Source organism: Phymastichus coffea, unplaced genomic scaffold (genome assembly GCF_024137745.1).
Source record: "Phymastichus coffea isolate CEN01 unplaced genomic scaffold, Cenicafe_Pcof_1.1 PCOF00141, whole genome shotgun sequence".
Classification (NCBI taxonomy): Eukaryota; Metazoa; Arthropoda; class Insecta; order Hymenoptera; family Eulophidae; genus Phymastichus; species Phymastichus coffea.
The window spans coordinates 300,326-320,134 of NW_026706952.1; the positions used below are offsets into that span (position 1 = coordinate 300,326).

The 19,809-nt window shown below is 46.2% G+C and overlaps 1 protein-coding gene across 2 annotated transcripts in view; it reads right to left on the minus strand.

Moving 5' to 3' along the window:
- The window catches only part of LOC131672046 (low density lipoprotein receptor adapter protein 1-like), a 39,190-nt gene that overhangs the window by 5,331 nt on the left and 14,050 nt on the right, over positions 1-19,809 (minus strand). For both annotated transcript variants that reach the window (XM_058948978.1, XM_058948977.1), the window contains exons 2-3: positions 6,215-6,438; positions 339-451 (exon numbers count right to left, since the gene is read on the minus strand). In XM_058948978.1, coding sequence (XP_058804961.1) covers positions 339-451; positions 6,215-6,438 — 337 coding nt within the window. The remainder of the gene's footprint in view (positions 1-338; positions 452-6,214; positions 6,439-19,809) is intronic.

Sequence of the window (19,809 nt, forward strand, 5' to 3'; positions counted from 1 at the left end):
CCCGTTGTTTGCTCCAGCTCCGACGCGCGCGTTATCTACACGCATATTTTTTGCATAAAACAACGAGGAAAATATTTTGACCGCGCCGGATGAAAAGGCTTTCGCGTCGATGAATAAGCTGAGGTAAACAATCAAGAGATGCGCTACGCATACCTGCGAGCGTGTACAAATTTTAAACGCAACAGCAGAGCGACGCGGCGACCGGTGAAAAAAAAACCAGCCGCAAATTCGTATCACGCAGCGCGATTAATCCGATTGAATAGGAATGAACAAAAAGTAAAATAAATAAAAAACAATGTACAGACGAGAGCGAAAGAGAGAAAAATCCAATTACTCACCTGTATATCGAGATGCGAAGCTGTTCCTCTTCGGTAGTGAGGTCCGTCATGCGGATACCCCTGAGGCTTACAGCCAGCGAAACCCTGGCTGCTTTCTTACCACTGGCCTTCGCCTGCAAACAGCAAAAGAATAGAAAAGAATGGAATCGTATTTGGCGTCGCGTCGCGCCCAGCGCACAAAGGACGCGCTTCGTTAGATGGAAGAGCTTAGTGGCTTGGATATTGTACGTGTGTGTGAGAGTGTCTGTGTATGTGTGTTGAATCGAGTAAAAATGCCGACAGTCGTTGAATAAAAGATGGCTGGTGATCGTTGCGCGAAGGCTTCTACCGCTATACGTGTGTAAAAGAATTCGAAGGATTGTCGTCGAAGGAACCAAACTGAGTATTGGAGGATGCCCCCTTTCCCCTTTTCCGCAGGTATTTTCATCGGGGCAGTGATACATGTAACGTTGTAGCTATGTGTGTGTAACTGACTGCTCTCGATTCGATTACAAATGGCTTTTGACATTTGACGTGTGATTTATTTTTTTTATCACTGGATTTCTGTTGACGAATTGTCGAACGATTCGTCATAAGTAATGCACTTATGAAGTCATTGCTATTGTTGTCGAATGTGATTTAACAACCTCTGGTAGAATATTTGATGATGAGTTTGAAGAATCTTTTCTGAATCGTGTGTACTTGCGAGCGCTAGATTTTCAATAAAAAATACCCATCGATTTACCTTTAAAAAATTTGTTCTGCAATAAATCGAAAACGGCAGAGAATTTTTAAATTACCTATAAATGATGATATGCCATTCAATATATCGCAAAAATCCAAAATTATACTAGGTCAAATCAAAGCAAGCATCAAGGTAAACTCGAACGAATCGATAGTTCATCATAAACCTTTTCAAGGAAAAGAAGAAGCAGCAGCCGATATTAAGTGCAGCGAGCCCTCCGTTGAAAAAGAATCTGAACTTGCCAGAAAGGAAAAAAAATAGAATAAGGGAGAAAGAAGCATCGCCGTCTTAATTCCCAACAAGCCAGCAGCACAGTGAGAGAGAGAGAGAGAGAGAGAGAGAGAAGCGCGCGCGGCGCTCGTAAAAAGCAGAGAAGCAGAGGAGAGTGAGAGCGCACTTTGAAGTCGTTTGGTCCTTTCTCCTCGTTTCCCGGTGAAGCTATAGCAGCACCCCCTCGGCAGCGGCACCGAGCAAAGAAGCATAAACTCTACGGAGGAAGGCCGCCGCCACCGTCGCCGCTGCCTCTGCCGGCGGGACGAAATTTCCGCAAGTTCTTACGGGCGCGAGGGCGCGCGAAAGCTTTGATCGGATCTCTGTTTTTGCGGTGGGAGGCCCTTCAAAGGCAAACCGCGCCGCAGCCACCGCGCGCGCCGCCTGCAGTGGCAAAAGGCGGCCGGCGCGCAAATTGTTTTAGCCGCACGGAGTCTGAGTGGCGCCGCGCGTCGCTTGCGCCACCATTGATTCATCTCGTTTCTCATTCTAACTTGATACTCGCGGCGTCGTTTCCCGCGCAGTGAAACAGCGCGATGCACGCTCGGTCAAACTTGGCGTCGTGTCGTGCCCCGAGCGCAGTCGGCATTCGCATAGATAACGCACGCATCAGAGACATATGGAGCGCCAGGCGTGACTTTTCAATCCTTGACGCGGCAACGCATTATGCGGCCTGCGGATAACGGTCGCGCGAGGCGGTCGTCGGACGGCGCTACGGTTACACGCGAGGTCCTCTTTTTGTTCTTTCGGGGCGCGCGCGCGAAAGCAAGACAGATCCAGCGGGTGCCCGCGAGTACCCGCTCGGTGCTCCATCTCCCGCGCGTACCGTACGACCAGCTCTCCATGATAAATCGCGTGATTAATGGATGCCCGGGCCTGGTCCACAGCGCGGCGAGCCGAGTGCTCGCTAGCGCGCGCGTGCCGAATATTCCACTCGCAGCCCCAGTCCCTTGTCGCGAGACAATTGTTTTCCCGGACAAAATACATCTTCGAAATTGGAAAGTGAGCTTTCGCTGCCAGAAGATCAGCAGTTGAAAAGCTCGCTCTTTCTTCCTCTTTTGTGGCGTGCCGTAGGGGGGTTATAAGCTTTGACGACGTATTTTCCGTCGATGCTCGTGCGCCGTGCCGTATATACGATCGCATGAAAATAAATAAGTCGAGAGGGAGAGCGAGAAGGAGGAATGGCTTCAAAGTATTGCTGCGAAATTGAATTAGCCGGCTTTCCTTTTTCTCTGGAATACCCCCGCGTAATTCGTGTTCTCCATTAATTTAAACAGCCGTGCGAGTTTATCTGTATAATTAAAAAGATCCATCTCGGCGATATTTCCGGCAATGCGGCGTTGGCGAAGCCCCATGTTACGATTATTTCTTTTTTTGCGCGCGCATCTTGTTCGCGCACGCGGGCGCGCGCGTACAAGGCATGATAAAGCTTTTCGCGCTCGCGCAGCGCTTCTTCACGGGCGAACAGGCTCATCGTCGTTATTTCGCTGGGCGGAGGACGTAAAGTAGCTTTTACGGGCGGCGATAAAGCGCGTTACCGAAGTTCAGCGGCGGGCGCGCGGCCTCCCCCGACTCATATACGTTAATCTTTATTTGCAGGGGGAAGCCGGCCAAGGTAAGTTCATGCCCGCGCGTGTCTATTTATTAAAACAGCCGTGCGCCCAAGTGCCGCGTGAACCTTAAGTGCGCGCAGTACGACTCGCGAGTATAAGGTAATTATCGTAAAAGTTATACGCCGCCTGTTAACATTCGCGGTTATGGGCGCGCGCGTGCATTTCAGATTTGCAGGCGTACCAGGCGCTCTTCCTTTTTCCTCGGGCTATTTTCGACCGTGAGCGACCGAGTAGTCCGGTTAATAGTTTATAAAGCGATCGCGGCAGCCGCGGCCCAGTGATACAGTCTTATACCTTGATCCGATTTCCGACAAGGTCGCTCGCACTACCGGCTGATCGTAAAATGCTATTGGCTTTCGTAATGTCGTATAATCCGATTTGCGCGAGCCGCCTGGGGAAAAAAGGAGGGTATACGAGAAACTTGGTTAGCAACGGGGCGGCGCGGGCTGTGCGGTGGCGACGATCGACCAAAAATATTAATTCTCGGGAACAACGGCTCCAAAGTCCCGCGTGTCGGAGCGCGCGGCTGCCGTGGCGCCGCGCGTATATTTTTTTCCGCGGCCGGCAAAACTTTCATGCATATTCGATGTCGATGATCTTCGGAAATACAGCCGGCGATTCCCGAGCAAGCGGCGCGAGCGTCCAATTTGAATGTCATGTAATTCAATATTTCTCTGCTACGGCCATTTTCGCACGCGGAAACAGTCGAATAAAAATGCCGTCAGCGCTCGCGATAAAATCGATCCTCTCTGTCCTTCCGCGGGGGGCGTGCAGAAAAAAAAGGAAACTTTTGAGAGCGCAGGCCATTAATAGCGTCGAGCGGCCAGTATAGTAACAGTGCGGCGTGTGCGTGGGACGCGCGCGCGGCGCTTTTCAGCGAGGCGCATGAGTTATACGCCCATTTTCCCCGAGCGGATATTTATATTTCCCCGCGACTCTCGCCGGCGGGCTTTTTAAAACAGCGATAACCAAAAATTTATCGAACTCGGCACATTGTCTCCCCCAGCCTCCCATCCCCTCCATTCCTTTTCCCCCGTTTTGTTCTGTCGTGGAGTAAATCACCGAGGTGAAGGGGAAAAGGCAACGAGTACACGCCGTAAGGATATCCGGCGTAGCGTGGCAATTTTCTCCCCGACTGGAACAGATTGCCGAAGAGAGGACTCGTAATACGCTAGGTTTCCATTTAGGAGGCCGCATCTATTTGTCAAGCGCACGTGCGCTCTGCGCGCGCCCCTCCAAGCGCCGTATGCGCATCTTCAAGTGCCTCTTATATTAGTTCTGCGGGCGTGTTCGCGCGCGCCGCGGTATAAAGGCCTGATTATGTCCGGCGCGCGCGTTCGCGTGGAAGCTGCCACTTGAATTTGCACGCGCTTGCCCGAGGACGAGAGCTCGGTGCTTAGTCGAACATTCCATTCCTGTCTTGCTCTAGCGCGCTTACTTGCAACGAATATTCACCGGCGAACAGCGACTCCGAAAACTGAATTGCTGCTCGTCAAGTCGCGTAAACAAATTTTCTCGCGAGAATATATCTTTTTGCCCACACTCTTCTCCATCGGCATTGACAATAGCCTGCTTTTTAAGCGGGGGAATTACCAGACGAAAGTTCAATCGCCCTAGTTATTATCGTACTCTCCCGAGCGGTGATGAAATTGAATTTGGCTGCGAGTGCACGTCGTGAATTTTTCCTCCACGCAAGCTGGGAGAGTAGAAGAACTTGATATTTGCCGAGCGTTGCGTTTTTCCTTGCAACAGGCAATCTTCCTTTAACAACGATCCGATGCCCACGATGACAAAGTCAACGTCTAAGTCGTTATTCAGGAATTACATGTAGCGCTCGGCATGAGAGTCAGTCTGGCGCGCGCGCGACCACAGACATTGATGATGGAAGTGCCACAACCGGATCAACGACGTCGACGACGTACAACCACGTCAATCCCAATGATTGGCCTGTCCAAGCCATTAAACATCCTCGTTGCTTCCTCTCGACGTTCTCTCTTGCTCTCTCGCTACGCGCAAGCTCGACATCTCTAGCTTCTCTCTCACGAGTGCCTTAAATTAGCAGTCTCTGCCGCAGCAGCGCAGCGCCAACAGCGGCGGAGCCAGTGTGTGCGTACGTGCGTGTATGTGTATGTAACCTAGGCAACGTGTGTGCCTGTCGCAAAAGCGTTTCCCTGGGATTACGCGACCAGACTACCACATCCACGACTCTATTGGACTGAATGTCGTACGCGCCATTACACCGACTTTTCTCGCGCTACTGCTGTGCATCGCGCGAGCCGCGTTTAACGGAGGCAGTTCGCTGCAGATTTGCAAACAGGTCAATATTTACGATGGTGTCGTCGTCGCTTTGGCGGCCGCCCCACGACCGTCGCGGTCAACAATGGTCGGGAGGCATATCGTCGAATCTGTTTGCACGCGGCGTACACGGCAAAACCCTCGACTGCTGCTGGAGATTCCTGTTGGCCAATTAATCGCGAACGGCCTATGTTAATTTCTTGCCGCGAGCGAAGTACAAAGCCCACGCGATCCCCGTCGATATACATCATGTTGACAGGTAACCTGGCGCTCGTGCAAACGTTAACGGGGAGCGTGAGCTGCGCTGCTCGCTCGCAAGCTCCACGTTGCTCGCGCGGTCACAATCAAACCTCGCATTGGGCATTTACACTTTCCGTAATTGACTGTGCTTTCTATCGGTATTTTCCACGTGAGGTACGTTCATTTGGCATTTTACTTGTCGGCCGATGCTTAATTTTCTTAACGAACTATTTAAAAAACCAAATATAAAAAAACGAAAAATTTAATTGATCTAATGATAGTCAGGTTGTATCACTGGACAGTCATTAATAACCATGCGAACTAAGATTTTCTTTTCGGGCATTATTCACTCTATCTAGTGGTTTTTTAGCGCAGTAAAATATTACCGAACATCGCAAATCTCTTGCCCCTCTTGACGTGATAACTCGCCATTTATTTTTTTTCGAAGTCGAATAGCAAAGGCTGATTTGAGTTGATCAAATGTAGGAGCTATAACTGACAGAACACGGACATTGGAGGAACATCGACACGCGGAGGAGTCGTAAGCGGCTTTCTTGCTAGCATGACGATGAAAAATCATCGCTCAAATAAATACGCGCACAAGCGCTATCGTTAGTCCACCTAACAACTGGCTCAAACGCTACAGAGCAAAGCCAACGTCAAAGCCAGCTTCCGCACAGAAGCGCTTAATTTTCGTTAAAAGCCCCTGCCGCGCGCGCGTCCGATGTACGTACCACGGTCATGATGGTCTTGATAGCTTCGGCCGTCTCCTCCTCGCTGTTAGGCGACTCGACCATCGTGCTGCCCAGATACTTCAGTGTGAAACTTGTCTCGGGCGCCGCCTCGGCGTCCTCGGGACCCGTTCTGCTGCTGCTCGCGCTGGCACTGGTGCTCCCACTCGACGTGCTTGGGCCTACCGACTCGCAGCTGTTGGCCAACGCCCATTCCTCGCACAGCTCTGTAACCATTGATTTTAATATCAGACACAGCTAATTGCAACAACCGCGGCCAGCTCGGATTATAGAATGACGCGGGGCTCTCCCTAGTCACTTTGCTAATTATCGAGGGGAGAGAGAAGATTAGCAATGAATTGATTTTTTTTTGTGGACTGACTGCGGTGCCGGAGCAACTTTGGCGTAATTTCATAATGTAAATTTAGTAGTATAGCTCTGGTAGTGGTCAGCCAGATCTGCCGCTGCATACCACGGGGACTTTGTTTAGCAAAGTTGTAATAGACTGTTTTAGGATTATAATTAATCCTTTCGGGGCTAACTATTCCACAGAATAAATTTTAAAGCTTTCGTACATTTAGCAGCTTAGATTTTCTCGATCGAATTTATCAATTGGGTAATTTATAATTGTTTATAAAGACAAGATATGGTTATCTATATTTGCAATGATTTATGTTTATAAGTTGTTTACAAACCTCGGAAAAGTAATTTGTAAATGGTTTGAACGAATGGTTTCAACGGACAACATTCGACTCATAAATAATGACTAGACGACATTTTCTTCTCCGTAAACAGGCTGTCACAAGAGCCATCTAGTATTTATCTAATACTTGTAATTCTATGCAATATTGAAAAATCCGTGATATCATTCTACAAAGATATCCAAAGCTAATAGGCAAAAAATGCAACTCGTCTACACGGCTGAATTCAATTTTTCATGCTGCCTACCTCGTACAACAACGACGACGATAAAAAAAGTCCTCTTGTCCACCTCAAAAACAAATAACGCGCCTGCAGCGCCACCGGTCGTTGATAAATTAGTGGTGGCGAGGACGAGATGATACCGACAAATTTAAAACGATAAATAAGAGAGAGAGAGAGAGAGCACGAGCACTAGTACGGTCCCTTTAACGAAGAGACATTAGTTCGTTAGACGCAACGTACGCGATGCGAATGTACGTGCGCACATTTCCCAGTCATTGACCGTACGTCTTCCTTTCTCTTCCGTTCGAGCTGTTTTTTTTACTATCGAAAAATTTTCAGGTAATGAATACGAGTGCACTTTTGCAGTGCCGAGCTCTCTCTCTCTCTTTCTCTTTCTCTCCCACTTTTTCTCTCTCTTTCTTTTCATATACATGTACAAACAGCGCGCGCCATTGAATTTCAGTTTAATTGGATGAGTGTCTGTGCGATATGCTTGAAAGGATTTTTGTGCGCGCGCGGCCGTGCAAAGTTACTTTTTACGTTTTATCTTTGCGGCGCACGCTGCCTGGGAAAATATATAACGAAGAATTCGAGATGCGCTGTAAAATAGGATGGTTTCTTTCATAAATTCTGTATGTATATGTAGGTTAGTCATGATTTTCGTACGTTTCTTGTCGACGTATGAATAGGACAAATTGCTGCAACTATAATATCTTAACGATAAACGAACGATTTTGATACGATAATAATTCGTACATAATAATTCATCGTCGAAAGCTTCCGAATCCCAGATATTAAATATATACGAGAATAAATATTTCATATGACACTAAAACGTCCACCTATATGATGCCATCTAGTGAGAGGGTAGACTGATTGGCTCTATAAACTTCAGTTTGAGTTTCGAGGACGCTTAAAATGCACGAAGTTTTACGAAAAAAAAACGCTGAAGAGTTACCGCGACGTATACATGAAAAACCACTAGACGTAAATTTGCGGGACGCAGAATATAAAATATAAGCCCTCCTAAAAATACGCAATCTCGGCGTCTCCGAGCATACACATAAGATATTGTTCCCTCTTTTCGCAACACAAGCACACTCTGCCACGAAGAAGACCTCTCAGCGTCGCAGCGCCTTGAAAAGTATAGGCAAGAAAAAAGACAAGGAGAGCGTGCCACCTCTATGTTATCTGTTCGGTCGAAACTATCGCTCGCGATCTAAAGCAATAAAACGAAGCTTCGCGCATTTCTCTCTCCAGCCTGGATATATAGCTCATAAAAGCGATGCAGCCGGCTCTTTTATCGGAAGAGAGATAGAGAGAGAGAGAGAGAGAGAGAGAGAGAGAGCGCGCGACAGGACTTTGGTCGAGAGCGAGAGAGCTGCCTTTATTAACCATCCTCTTTTGCTGCAGGCGTGCGCCTGTTGCACAAAGGCACTTTGCTGCGAATGCAGACGCACGTGTGGTTGCGAGCGAGGATTTGTTACATACGGGGCGTAACCGACTGAGTCGCGGTTCGAGTGACGTTTGTTTCTCGTTTAGGCCACAGAGATACATTATATCCGCGCCTCGTGATGCTCTGCTACTTTAAATTTCGCCGCGGATCGCTTTGTTCGCCGCGCGTTATTCTAATTCGAAGTGGCGCGCTTCGCTTGCTTTCATATCGGATTATCAGCTTGCCGCGAGCGCTTGCATGCCTTTGTGTCTCGGCTCTCTCGACGAGTTAGCGGCACTCACCGTGCAAACGAGTAATCGCAACGAAAAAAAAAACGCTTTGACGCGCGCGAACGTCGAGTTTTAAATTTCGCGGCGTAAAGTCATTAACATTGATGGCGCAACGGTCGCGCGGCAAATTAATAAACGATATTATCGATAAAATTACTTGTGCTTCATCAAACTTTATAACTCAGTATAAGTAGTACGAGTCAATATTCCGACAGACGCGCATATAGACATAAGGCACGAGCTTTGGCGGCGTCGAAATTAACTTGCAAACAAAAGACGCGATAATGACGAATGATATAATCGATAATTCAGTTCATTATGCAGCAAAATTAAGAGTTGACGCGGTCAAACAATGCGGCAATTAAATTAAGCTGGGAATATGAAACAAGATTAGAGGAGGCCGGGCGCCAGACAGTGAGAGTCAGCTCGATAATGTTCAATTATAGAAACAGCCGGCCCGTAATCCAATTGACGCTGATTAAATATTTAAGCGAGCAGGTGTCGTCAGCGCTTGGGATCGCATCGATTTGCCCATGCAAATACCTGCCAAAGTATAAAACGGAGTAATCAACCAACAACGAACGCGTCTATATAAATCGGTGACACGCACTATTACCGACTGCCATAAATCGCTTTTAATCGCAAAAGTGTAGGCTAGCGCCGATAATGGCATTATCGCGACGATTCGATATAAGCTAGAGAGAGAGAGAGAGAGAGAGAGAGAGAGAGAGAGAGAGAGGGAGAGAGGGAGGGAAAGCAATGCGACACATACAAATCGACGACGGGACGGCGCAGAGGCAGTGGCTTCTCCCTTTGACAGGGTTACATTGTTAGCCTCGGCTGTCTGTAATTGGATTCCCAGCGTGCAAGCTTAATGGCCGAAGACGTAATTGGAGCTGGGACGTGCTGTGCCGCTAAGAGACGGTCGGAAAAGCGATCGCCCCCTCTCTCTCTCTCTCTCTTCAGCGGCAGTGCTCTTGTAAAAGTCGATGATGTCATTTGGGCTGCGATTCTTTGGCGTAATGCCTTGTTAACTTGGCGCACGTACGCGAGATTGTTCCTTTCCGCGAAAGCGTTACACGAGCGTACGAAACGATTCGAATCGCGATGAGATTGTCGCGTCGGGCGCTGCACGACTATCTTTCACGAAAAGTGAAATCGCTGTCGCATCATTGCAACATTCAGACAGCGTTTCGTACAGCATCGACAAATCGGCGCTGCAATAACGAGTTCAGCAATAATAACGGAGCCCAGCGATGCAAAACAATGCAATATGAATTTTCATTTTGCTGCAGGCCGTTGTCCATTCAAACATAAAGTCAATATACGCGCACTCCCGTCAAATGTATACTTGGGCGGAGCCTTATTGAAACAAGCCCGGTATTTATTGATGTAACCGCCGAACAGCGGAGAATCTCGGAACGTACTGCTTACTCGAGTGTAAAGCAAACAATCGCTATGGCCTGACCTTTGCAATCGCGCGCGCGCGATCGTGAACTGCAGGTAGTTCCGAGGTGTATTAATGTAATTTCCTCGCGAGAACAAGTTTTCGTCTTTCGTTTTTCGCTCGTCTCGCGGCAATTAAAAGATCCATTAATTCTGCGGATAGTTCAGGCCCGTGGCCCCACTCTTTTCCACGCCATTAGGCGCAGTCGTGCGAGTTACTTTTAATTTGACTGTCTCGCGCAACAATGCGCGTCTTAACCGCAAAAGAAAATTAAAGGCGACAGAAAACAAACGGCTCGACATTATTATTCGCGCTGGTTTTTTCCCCGGTCGTTCACGAAATGAAACACCGGCGAATGATAAATTAGAACGATATTCAATTAATCAGTGCTCGTCGTTCTTTTCGTTACTAAATTTACCTTAGCCGATTTGCCGCTGGTGCGCACAGCAATTGTTTCCCCGGTGCTCGGGCGGCTCTGAATCATGTTCGAATCCTTGGCGAAAGTTCGAGGCTCGCGTAAATGATGTTGCGCGCGTCCGGGGTAATGAGGTTCGTTTACATCGCGCTTCGAAGCTGAGATTTAAAGCAAACTGCTACAAGTATTGCGCTGAGAGTTGTTACTCTCTTTTATTTTTCGAAGACCAGTAAATTAACTTCTTCCGAGCTAATTACGTTTTATTTCGTCCGGGCATCGTTGCAATAGCGTGGATTTTTTATCCGCGGGTATAGTGAGGATACCTTCGTAGAGGATCCTTCTCCGCTGTTTAATGCCTGCCTTTTTAATCGTGTTAGTTCTCTTTTTTAAAAGCTTCTCTGAGAGCACGCTAAGGTGTTTTCCTCGGCAAGTTATTTTTTAATAAAACCTTAGTAGTAAAGGCGTGATTATAGTCAGCCTCTGAACTTTTTGCTGTATTAAGCGCAGTTGCTACTTTTTCTTCTTTTCATCGCGATAGTAAATTAAAATTTGCAATGTTGGCTTACTTCTGGCAAAGATTTTACCTAGTCTTCCTGCGAATTTATTTTTAAAAACTTTATTCGGGGTAAAAAATGAGATATTGTGATTCACAAAATCTCATGATTTTTCCACATAACTTTGTGAAAGTCATGCAAAATTTAAATGATGATCAATTTTTTTTGTCAACGAAACACATTCTGATAAATGATCTTATTTTGTAGATTGAAAGATTATATTTTACCGATATTGTCTGAATAGAAAACTCAGTAAAATTCTCAATTATTTATTTTAATCTATATGATCTTTAATGATTTTTCTCGACGATTTTATAGCTTACCATTATCCGATTGATTAATAAAATGTTGAGTTCAAACAAGAAATATTAACCATCATATACATTTTTCAAAATTTATGGATAATTTCGAGATTTTTCACAGACATGCCACAATAATCCTTATTTTCTATACATAACCGTTTTCAGCCAAGATTATATATAATCTGTAATTCGATTAACTTTAAACAGAAATATAGAGTATGCGAAGATCCCTCCCGCCTTTACGCGAGAATAAAGCTGAGAATAACGCGCGCACGTACTCGACAGCTGCAAAAGTCAATTAAGAGCTCTCAAAAAGGAGCTGCTGAAGTGCCATAGAGCGCTTAAAACAATTTAACAAATCTTCAAAACAAAGCTCTCCTCGCAGTAATCCTCTGTGTCGAGGCAGCACTTTCAACGTTATTATACATACGTACATACAGCAGTCGCCGGATCTACGACTCGAGGGAGTCACGTCTCTGTCGGCGCGCTACACGGCAACGAGAGAGTGCGAGAGAGGGAGGTGGGGGAAGGGCGTGGGCTGGCACATAGATTTTCGCGCGCGACTTCCGTTTTCTGGAATCGCCGACAGAATTAAGCGGATGCTCCTCATTGTTAGCCAACCGCGTTACATTTCCAAGCGGGAGTACATAGACTGTGTGTGCTTTTTATCTCCGCGCGTAGGAACTCGAGGACGCGACGATTTATCGGTTTTTTCGAGGAGTCGAGAGACCGCTCGAGTGGAAAATTTTCTTCGCGGGAGCGGATTTGCACCGAGGAGAAGGAGAGGCTTCACGGAGCTCTGAAATTCTGATGGATTTGGAGGTTTTCCGCGCGTCGGATTCCGGAACTCGGCCGCGCAATTTTCCGCGGATTCAATCTTATTAATTATTTCAACGGCGCGCGGTTTGGCGCGACTCGTTCGCGCGGAAATGATTGGCCGGCGAACGGTGTGTTTGCGCTTACGTCGCTCTCGAGTGCTCTTACGAATAGATCTCGGCTCGTGGATTTTTCGCAAGACTGGCGGGCATGAGCCCGCGTAGAGTAATTTGTGATCCATCTGAAATTTTCATCGGGTAGGAGCTGCAGCTGCGCTCGATAAAACTCTCATTGGTCTCCTTTCCACTTGGACAAAGTATACACTATTCATGGCGACGAGTCGAGCTTTATTTATATCAAGCGTTTATATTCCATTATGAGTAGATTTGCGGGGAATGGCGAGGGATTCCTGCGGAATGATAAATACTCGAGTAAGCTCATTACTATTTATCCTCCGATATTCAAGCAACTTTTCACTGTAGCCACGGCCGACCCACTTCAACAACAGCAGCAGCTGCGAGCAGCCTGCAGCACGTGAAAAAAGGCCAACTTTCTACTCAAGTTCCCGGGCGAAGAAAGAAAGCAGCGGTAAAAGTGCAAACTCTCCTAGTATGTAGGTACACGGACCCAAGTTTCTAGCGCCCGCGGGAATTAGGCAGAACTTGCTGTTTTCCCCGCCCTTCCTGATATACATATGGAAAAATCGGAGTTATTAGTTTTTCATTAGACTGCGCATGCGCCCTCGCAGCCGCGTCCTGCTTTTAATTGAAATTGTTTGTGCCGGCTAGACAGCCGCGCGCGCCAACGCTCTTTGCTTAACTCGATTGCATCCGAGCGATTTGATTAGAAGTGCGACGATCTAGCCCACGGAATAGAATATTATTATTTTTTTCTCGCGGACCTAAGGGAAAAAGTCCACGACGGATGCTCTGGAGGATGTTATTGATATGATTATTCGCTATAAGCTGTTGAAAGTTTTTCCGAGGGAGATGTCTCTGATACCTGTTTACATTTCTACTTGGAAAATGCTGATGATATGAAATCGATCGATTTTGGAAAAATAAAGTTGATCCTGCGAAAGTCGAAAGTCATTTATGAATTTTGTCTTCTCAAATCCATTTCAATTGGATTCGTTACGGAGTTTCCGATAAGTCAATTATGTTAAACGTTGTCAAACTTGCGCTGAATTAATCAAATTTTCAGCAAAGATTCTACATATTCATCGCGATGCAGGACTAGACAGCCTGTATGAATATTGAAAGTATTGAAACGTATTTAACGCGAATTGTTGAAAATAAGGACTTTTCGAAGGCGAATCAAAATGAATTTAATACAGTCGCTTTCCTGTTCAGAGATCTTAGAGTTAGACGAACCAGCAGTAATCGATTCGAACATTTTGCATTTTCCCAATAACCTACTAGTTTTTAGACTTTTCCCTCTTTATTAAGGCAACTAAATTCTTGTTCGCGTGTAAAAAGTGCGACTGCCGCAAATATTTTACAATTACCAATCAATTACTGTCAAACAATTGTGTTTACCCCCATCAGACGTTAATCCGTTTGCAGAAGCATACACAGCTGCTCTCTGACGAAGCTTACTCTTCCTATTCCTAGCAAGCCAGGCGAACTAAATAATACATAAAGAAGTACGCGCGAAATGGAAAGCAAGCAATCAAGGAACACTTCTCTCCTTGCGAACATTGTGGCTTTACACCGGCGTCGTAAATTGAATCTTCGGAAGTTGTTCGCCTTCCCCTCGATTTGTGCGACCCTCTTCTTCTTTTTTTTTCTTTTATGAATGCTTCTCCCCAGATGGAAAAACTTTAAACAGACGCAAGATTACACTGCGTTAAATTTTGAACTGATGTCCCCCTTTTTCGTGCAATGAGGCTAGATTAAATTCTAAATTACCCGAGTGCATTCGTTAACGGAACAAAGCAGCTACTTCCAAAATGTTGATTACCTGGCGCTCACACACGAGCCTCGCACTCTCGTTGTCGTTTCTATCCGTTGCTGTAGAATTTACGCTAAACCGCGCTTTTGTGTTTCAGACTTGCCCTCCTCACAAGTATAACGCATTAATTATTTGTTGTTTCGCGAGAAACGACGAGCAAAAAAAAAAGTTGCTTGTACATTTTTTTTCGAGCGTATAAAAAAGTTTCGTAACGACTTGAGTCTAGCGAGCATTGTTCATTCCTTTTGGCGTGCAGCAGTAGCCTAATGAAAAAATTTTTTTTTACATTCGGCAGAATGGCCAAAGTAAAGTAACTTTGGTAAACTAATAAAACAGCGTCACGTGTATCGTGAAACAGAAAAAAAAGTTGCTTGGTTTCGCGCGAAATAAAGTTTTTATTTTGCCTCTTTGCGAGTATTAACGATACTCCTCTCAGCGTCGTCGAAAAAAAAAGTAAAACAAGCACGAAAGTCGGATATAAAAACTGTGTATACGACGCTCGCACGTATCCAATCGAATTTGCAAGTGCTGCCATCGTCATTCCCGTCACGTGTTTCTGGGGAAGTCGATTGATCGCGTGTCACGCTCTCTATCAAAAATTCAAACACCTATACGTATAAAAAAAGAGGCCTTTAATCGTCTTCGTTGTAGTCGAAGTCATTGATCCGCTTGTATATTGTGCGCCGAGTCAGCGTACCAGGCAAAAAGTTAGCACGCTCTCTCTCTCTCTCTCTCTCTCTCTCTCTCTCTCTGTGGGCCATTTTGCATGCATCGATCCGCCGTCGTTAGGTGAACATACTTAATTAGTGGCCACATCAAAAGATTAGGCAAGTTTGGCTGGGCGACGAGTTTTTAAGGAATAGCTCGGGAGAAAACGAGATGGTAGATTTATGAGTTTGCTGATTTATGAGTGTTCGCGGTCGATCGTCCAACTTAACGTAGTTTGTACTATTTTTTGCGGAATTATTGCTTTTGGTTCTATTTTTTAGAAAATGAATTGACCTTAAAAATTATAATGGAATGCTGCATTTAGATACAAATGTGATGATGATCTACCAAGCATAATACTTATTAAAAATGAATTATTCTTATAGAATCCAGGTAATTTCAGTAACTGCTATCGAAAGTATTTAAGTAGAAGGTAAAGATATAATCATTTGATCTATGCACGCCAGCTAGATCCAATTCAAAGTTACTCGCAAATTCAATCGTCTTGATGATGCAGTAGCTTGTCCCTGAATCCCATAAAAGGTTAAATGCTATCCAAAATCCTTAATAGATACTATAATTTTACCGCGCTATTTCATCAAAGTATTTCGCGCGACGAAGAAACATAAAACTAAGATGCTACGATTCAATTAAATCTACTTCATCTACTACATTGCAAGAGTTGGACAACCTTGGCTAAACTCTAAATTATACTTAGAGAGTCGAGGGAACCTGCCATGACAAGATCGTGCACCGGTAAAATTATGACAAAATCATGTATTTGGTTTTACGATTCAATGATACGGAATGAAGTGTCATGAACAACTTTTGAGGAAATTCCAAAGTGCAAACTAGCAGATAGGCAGTGACTTTAATTCAAATTTAACTACTTCTAAGTCGACATTACTTATCATCTCAAAGCGACTATTATTGTGTGGATATATTCCAAGTTATATACGCTCAAAGTAGGTTACTTTATATCAATTTTGCACGTCTGCATTTCTCCGATAAATAGAATTTGTTATGTTGCTTTGAACTAAATTAATTAAACGTTGAATTGGCTGAAAAATAACGGAGAGTGAATATGAAATAAAGGTGACAAGGAAAAGCAGTTTCTATGAAAGATTTTGCAAGCAAGCTGCAGTACGCGAGGACAGCAAGGCATTCAAAGTAGCATAAGACGCTTCGCGCTATTGCTCATCTCGCGGCTCAGTCAACGCGTTTGCCCTTGCGCAGCTAAAATATGAATGTTGCTCGCGCGATAGCTCAAATAAAAAAAAGCCGCCGCCGGCGCTCGCATGCATAATGTAAGACGCCTGGCGCTGCGCGTCGGGGGATCGAGCGAGCGCGAAATTGAATTTGTTCTTTGAGGGGTTGGAGGTGGGGGGGGGAGGGGGTGAAGAGAGCTAATTTGCCAGGCATCTTTTCGAACGATCGACGTCGACGCGCGTGGCTTTGCTATCGATCGACGTGGAAAAAGTCGCGTGACCAGAGTGGTGGCTGCGGCGTTTAGCGCGAAAATCATGACTCGTTGATTTTTATATATGATGGAAGAGTTTTGCTCACAAGGCGCGAGCAAGCGCAGAGATATTGCCCCTCCCGACCTGAAATAAAAGTCTTCCTCTACGCGCCTCGCGCAGGCAGGGGGCTTTATTGGCCTCCTCTTTCCTCTCTCTCTTTCTCTCTCTCTCTCTCTCTCTTTCAGTCGTCTGGCAAGTTTCCTTGCGGGGACAAAAGCTTTTTACCACTCGCTCCTTCTTCCTTTTTTATCGTATATGGGCTTTAACCCTCGCCTTCTTATTCGGTTCGACTTCTATGGGCTTACTTTAATTACATCGTGAAAGAGTGATTGTTCGATGAACTCGCTCGCAGGCCAGGATCATAATTTCGTTTTTTTCTTCTCCTTTTTATCTATCCAGAAGAAGAACTTGCTCTTAATGTTATTCATGAAAGGAGGTCAAGAAAAAAATAGGTAGCACGAAGTTGTAGGAAAATTAACATGGCTTAATGTCACGGACGGTTTGCTCGTGCGCTTGTTCCGTATTGTTACTCGCGAATGGACGTTTGGGGATTCCAACCTTGGAGGCCAAGTTGCAAGTTTACATTGCTGATGATGCGGAAAAATTCAACGGCACGTCGTGCCAACTTTTACGCGATATTACTTTATCTTCCTACTGTCTCTTTCGATTCCTCTGTATTTTTTTTTTTTTTTTTATTGAAAACGCTCATGAATATTGAAATTCATTACTTTTGGTGCTGACATCGGCAACCGAGAAACTGTAGAAAACAAGCGAGAAAAAAGTACCTACGTGCAGTATTTGTTTTCCAGGAATGTCACGTAGACGTATATTGAAAAAACGTTTAGAGCCACTTTTAATACCAATATCTTCTCTCAATAATAGTTCCACTCGCAACTGCGCGAGCAGGCGAGTAGACTCTTGCTCACTCAGCGCTAAAACACTTTGTCACGAAAAAATATTTGCCCCCCCCCCCCCCCCCCGGTGTAATTCAAAGAACGCAAAAGCAAGTTAAAACTCGAGAGTTCCGGCGCGCCGAGAAAAACAGTCGTCTCGCCTGGCGTGCTATACGAAGACCCGGTTTTTTCAATGGTTATATTCAGCCGCGAGGCGAAATTTTATTACGCGCTGGGCGTTCGCGCGCGACAAGACAAAAGGCCAGAAATAGAGTTTTATACTGCGAGAGAGATAACGAGACGTCGACTTTTCCGGAGCTCATCGACAGTTGGCTTGCGCGTTTCGAAAGTCGAGCGCACAATGCGCGGAAGCGATAGCTCGTAGCGCGCCAATTATTGTGGGTAGCCTGCCGCGAGCTCGCGTGGCGCTACGGTCGAAGCTTTTTTCCGAGGCTGCGGCAAGGCTGACGAGGGATATGTAACTTTCCGACGAAATAGCCCCTGGACTACGCGTAATACTCGCGCCGTCGCCAAATTATTTAATAATGCATCGCTGGCGCGTGGCGCGTCGCGCAAATTCACGCGTGTTTTAATTGCAGAGCGTGGCTTTGACCGAGTCGCCGGCAAATTGAAAGCGCAGCACTGCGCAATTATTTGATTGTGCGCAGGCAGGTGAGATTTTGAAATGGCCGTCGAACCCCGGCGATGAAATCGTATGACATTCTGTCCGCGCGATAAACAGACGCTATCGGTCTGGCTGTCGCGCGGTGCGTGCAATTCGACTCGCATTTACCGGAGCGTCTGGCGCGCGCGACTCGAATCGAATTCTAATCGAAAGTCAATTATTAAGCCGAGCCAGGTGCGCGGCGTCGACGGGCGCGCAATCGGACAATCGAGTCGATCGAGCGAGCAGCTGTAATGATCGGCCGAGATGAGGATAATAAACGCACTCGAATGACGTGGACGCGTCGGCCGAACGCACGTATAACGTAGCCGTCGAGGCTAAAGCGGCCGTCTCCGCGCGCGGCGCAATTAACGCGAGCAAGTTGCCCGTTCGAGTGAATAGCTAACGAGTTCGCTGAAGAAACTTGCGTTTCCTTTATTGCCAGAGCGAGGGAGCGAATCCAAAAACTACTAATCCCCTGCCGCAGTTCTATCCGGAGCCGCGCGCCAGGGCTTTGCGATACAATGGCGACTCTTGGCTTTTATGGGTTATTATCGTCTTTTGTGCGGGTTTTCGGGCTTGAATGAGGATGAAAATCAATGGGCCGCGACGTGGTTGGCTTACGTCGGGGGTATTTTTTATCGGGATTCTCGGGCAGCTCGGTCGAAAATTAAAGTCCAGTGCGCACGTCACGATTGCGACGGACAAAAAGCAAATTCAAGACGACAATCGACGCAGCGATCGGGAATCCGCGCGCCTATAATCGGGAGGCTATTTCTACATAGATGCGGCGCGACTGCACGAAATATCACATTTCGCAATCGATCGATCAACGCGCTTATGAAGGGACGCTATCGCGGAATCGTCGGCTGCGATCGAGAAAATAAGGCCGCTCCGTCGGAAAATCCGAATAATCAGGAGCTCCTCGCGGTTCCATGTTTCAATCGCGTTAACTCTCGGCGCTGCAGGCTCGATAATGAAGCTGACTGCCAGCTCTCGCTTGGCAATTCAAATTGCAGGGCTTGCATTCATTAGCATCCGTTGCCAGTTTTAATGGTTTCGAGCCTAAGCTTAGCGCTGCATATACATGGCGTAGCGAGGAGGCTCCTCGAGGAAAAAAGAAAAGAGATCGACTAATTTGGAATGAGCCTCCCGTTTGGATTTGCCGGATCAGGGATTCGAGGGAGTTGGAAGCGCGGTTTGATCTTTTTGCTCGTTATAGAGACGCTAACGAATGCCGGTTGTTGGAGCAAGCACTCGGGGATTTTCGATGTATCGGACATCCGGAGATATCGGAGCGTACCGATGAGATTTTTTTTGACCGTATCGGCGAGGACGAAACTAATTAGTAAAGTCTGTGAGAAAATGTATAGCGCTTGAAAATGCACAAGCGCACTTGGATGTATCGACTAATATTTGTCCTTCCGAGGGAATTACACCTGCGATAATGAAAAATCAACCAACCGAAGTTCGTCGTTGGCCAGATAGAAGCTTGATTTTGATCAATCTCAAGCTTACATAAGCTCCAATCAGAGAGCGCATTATATATCTTCGGAAAAGGCGGCTGGCGAGGCAATTAAAGAAGAAAGCAGATCGATCGTTCTCTCCTTCTCTATAGCTATATAGCAGTAGGTAGTAGGCTGTGGTGTAAGCGCGATTGAAGTGTCAATTACTCTT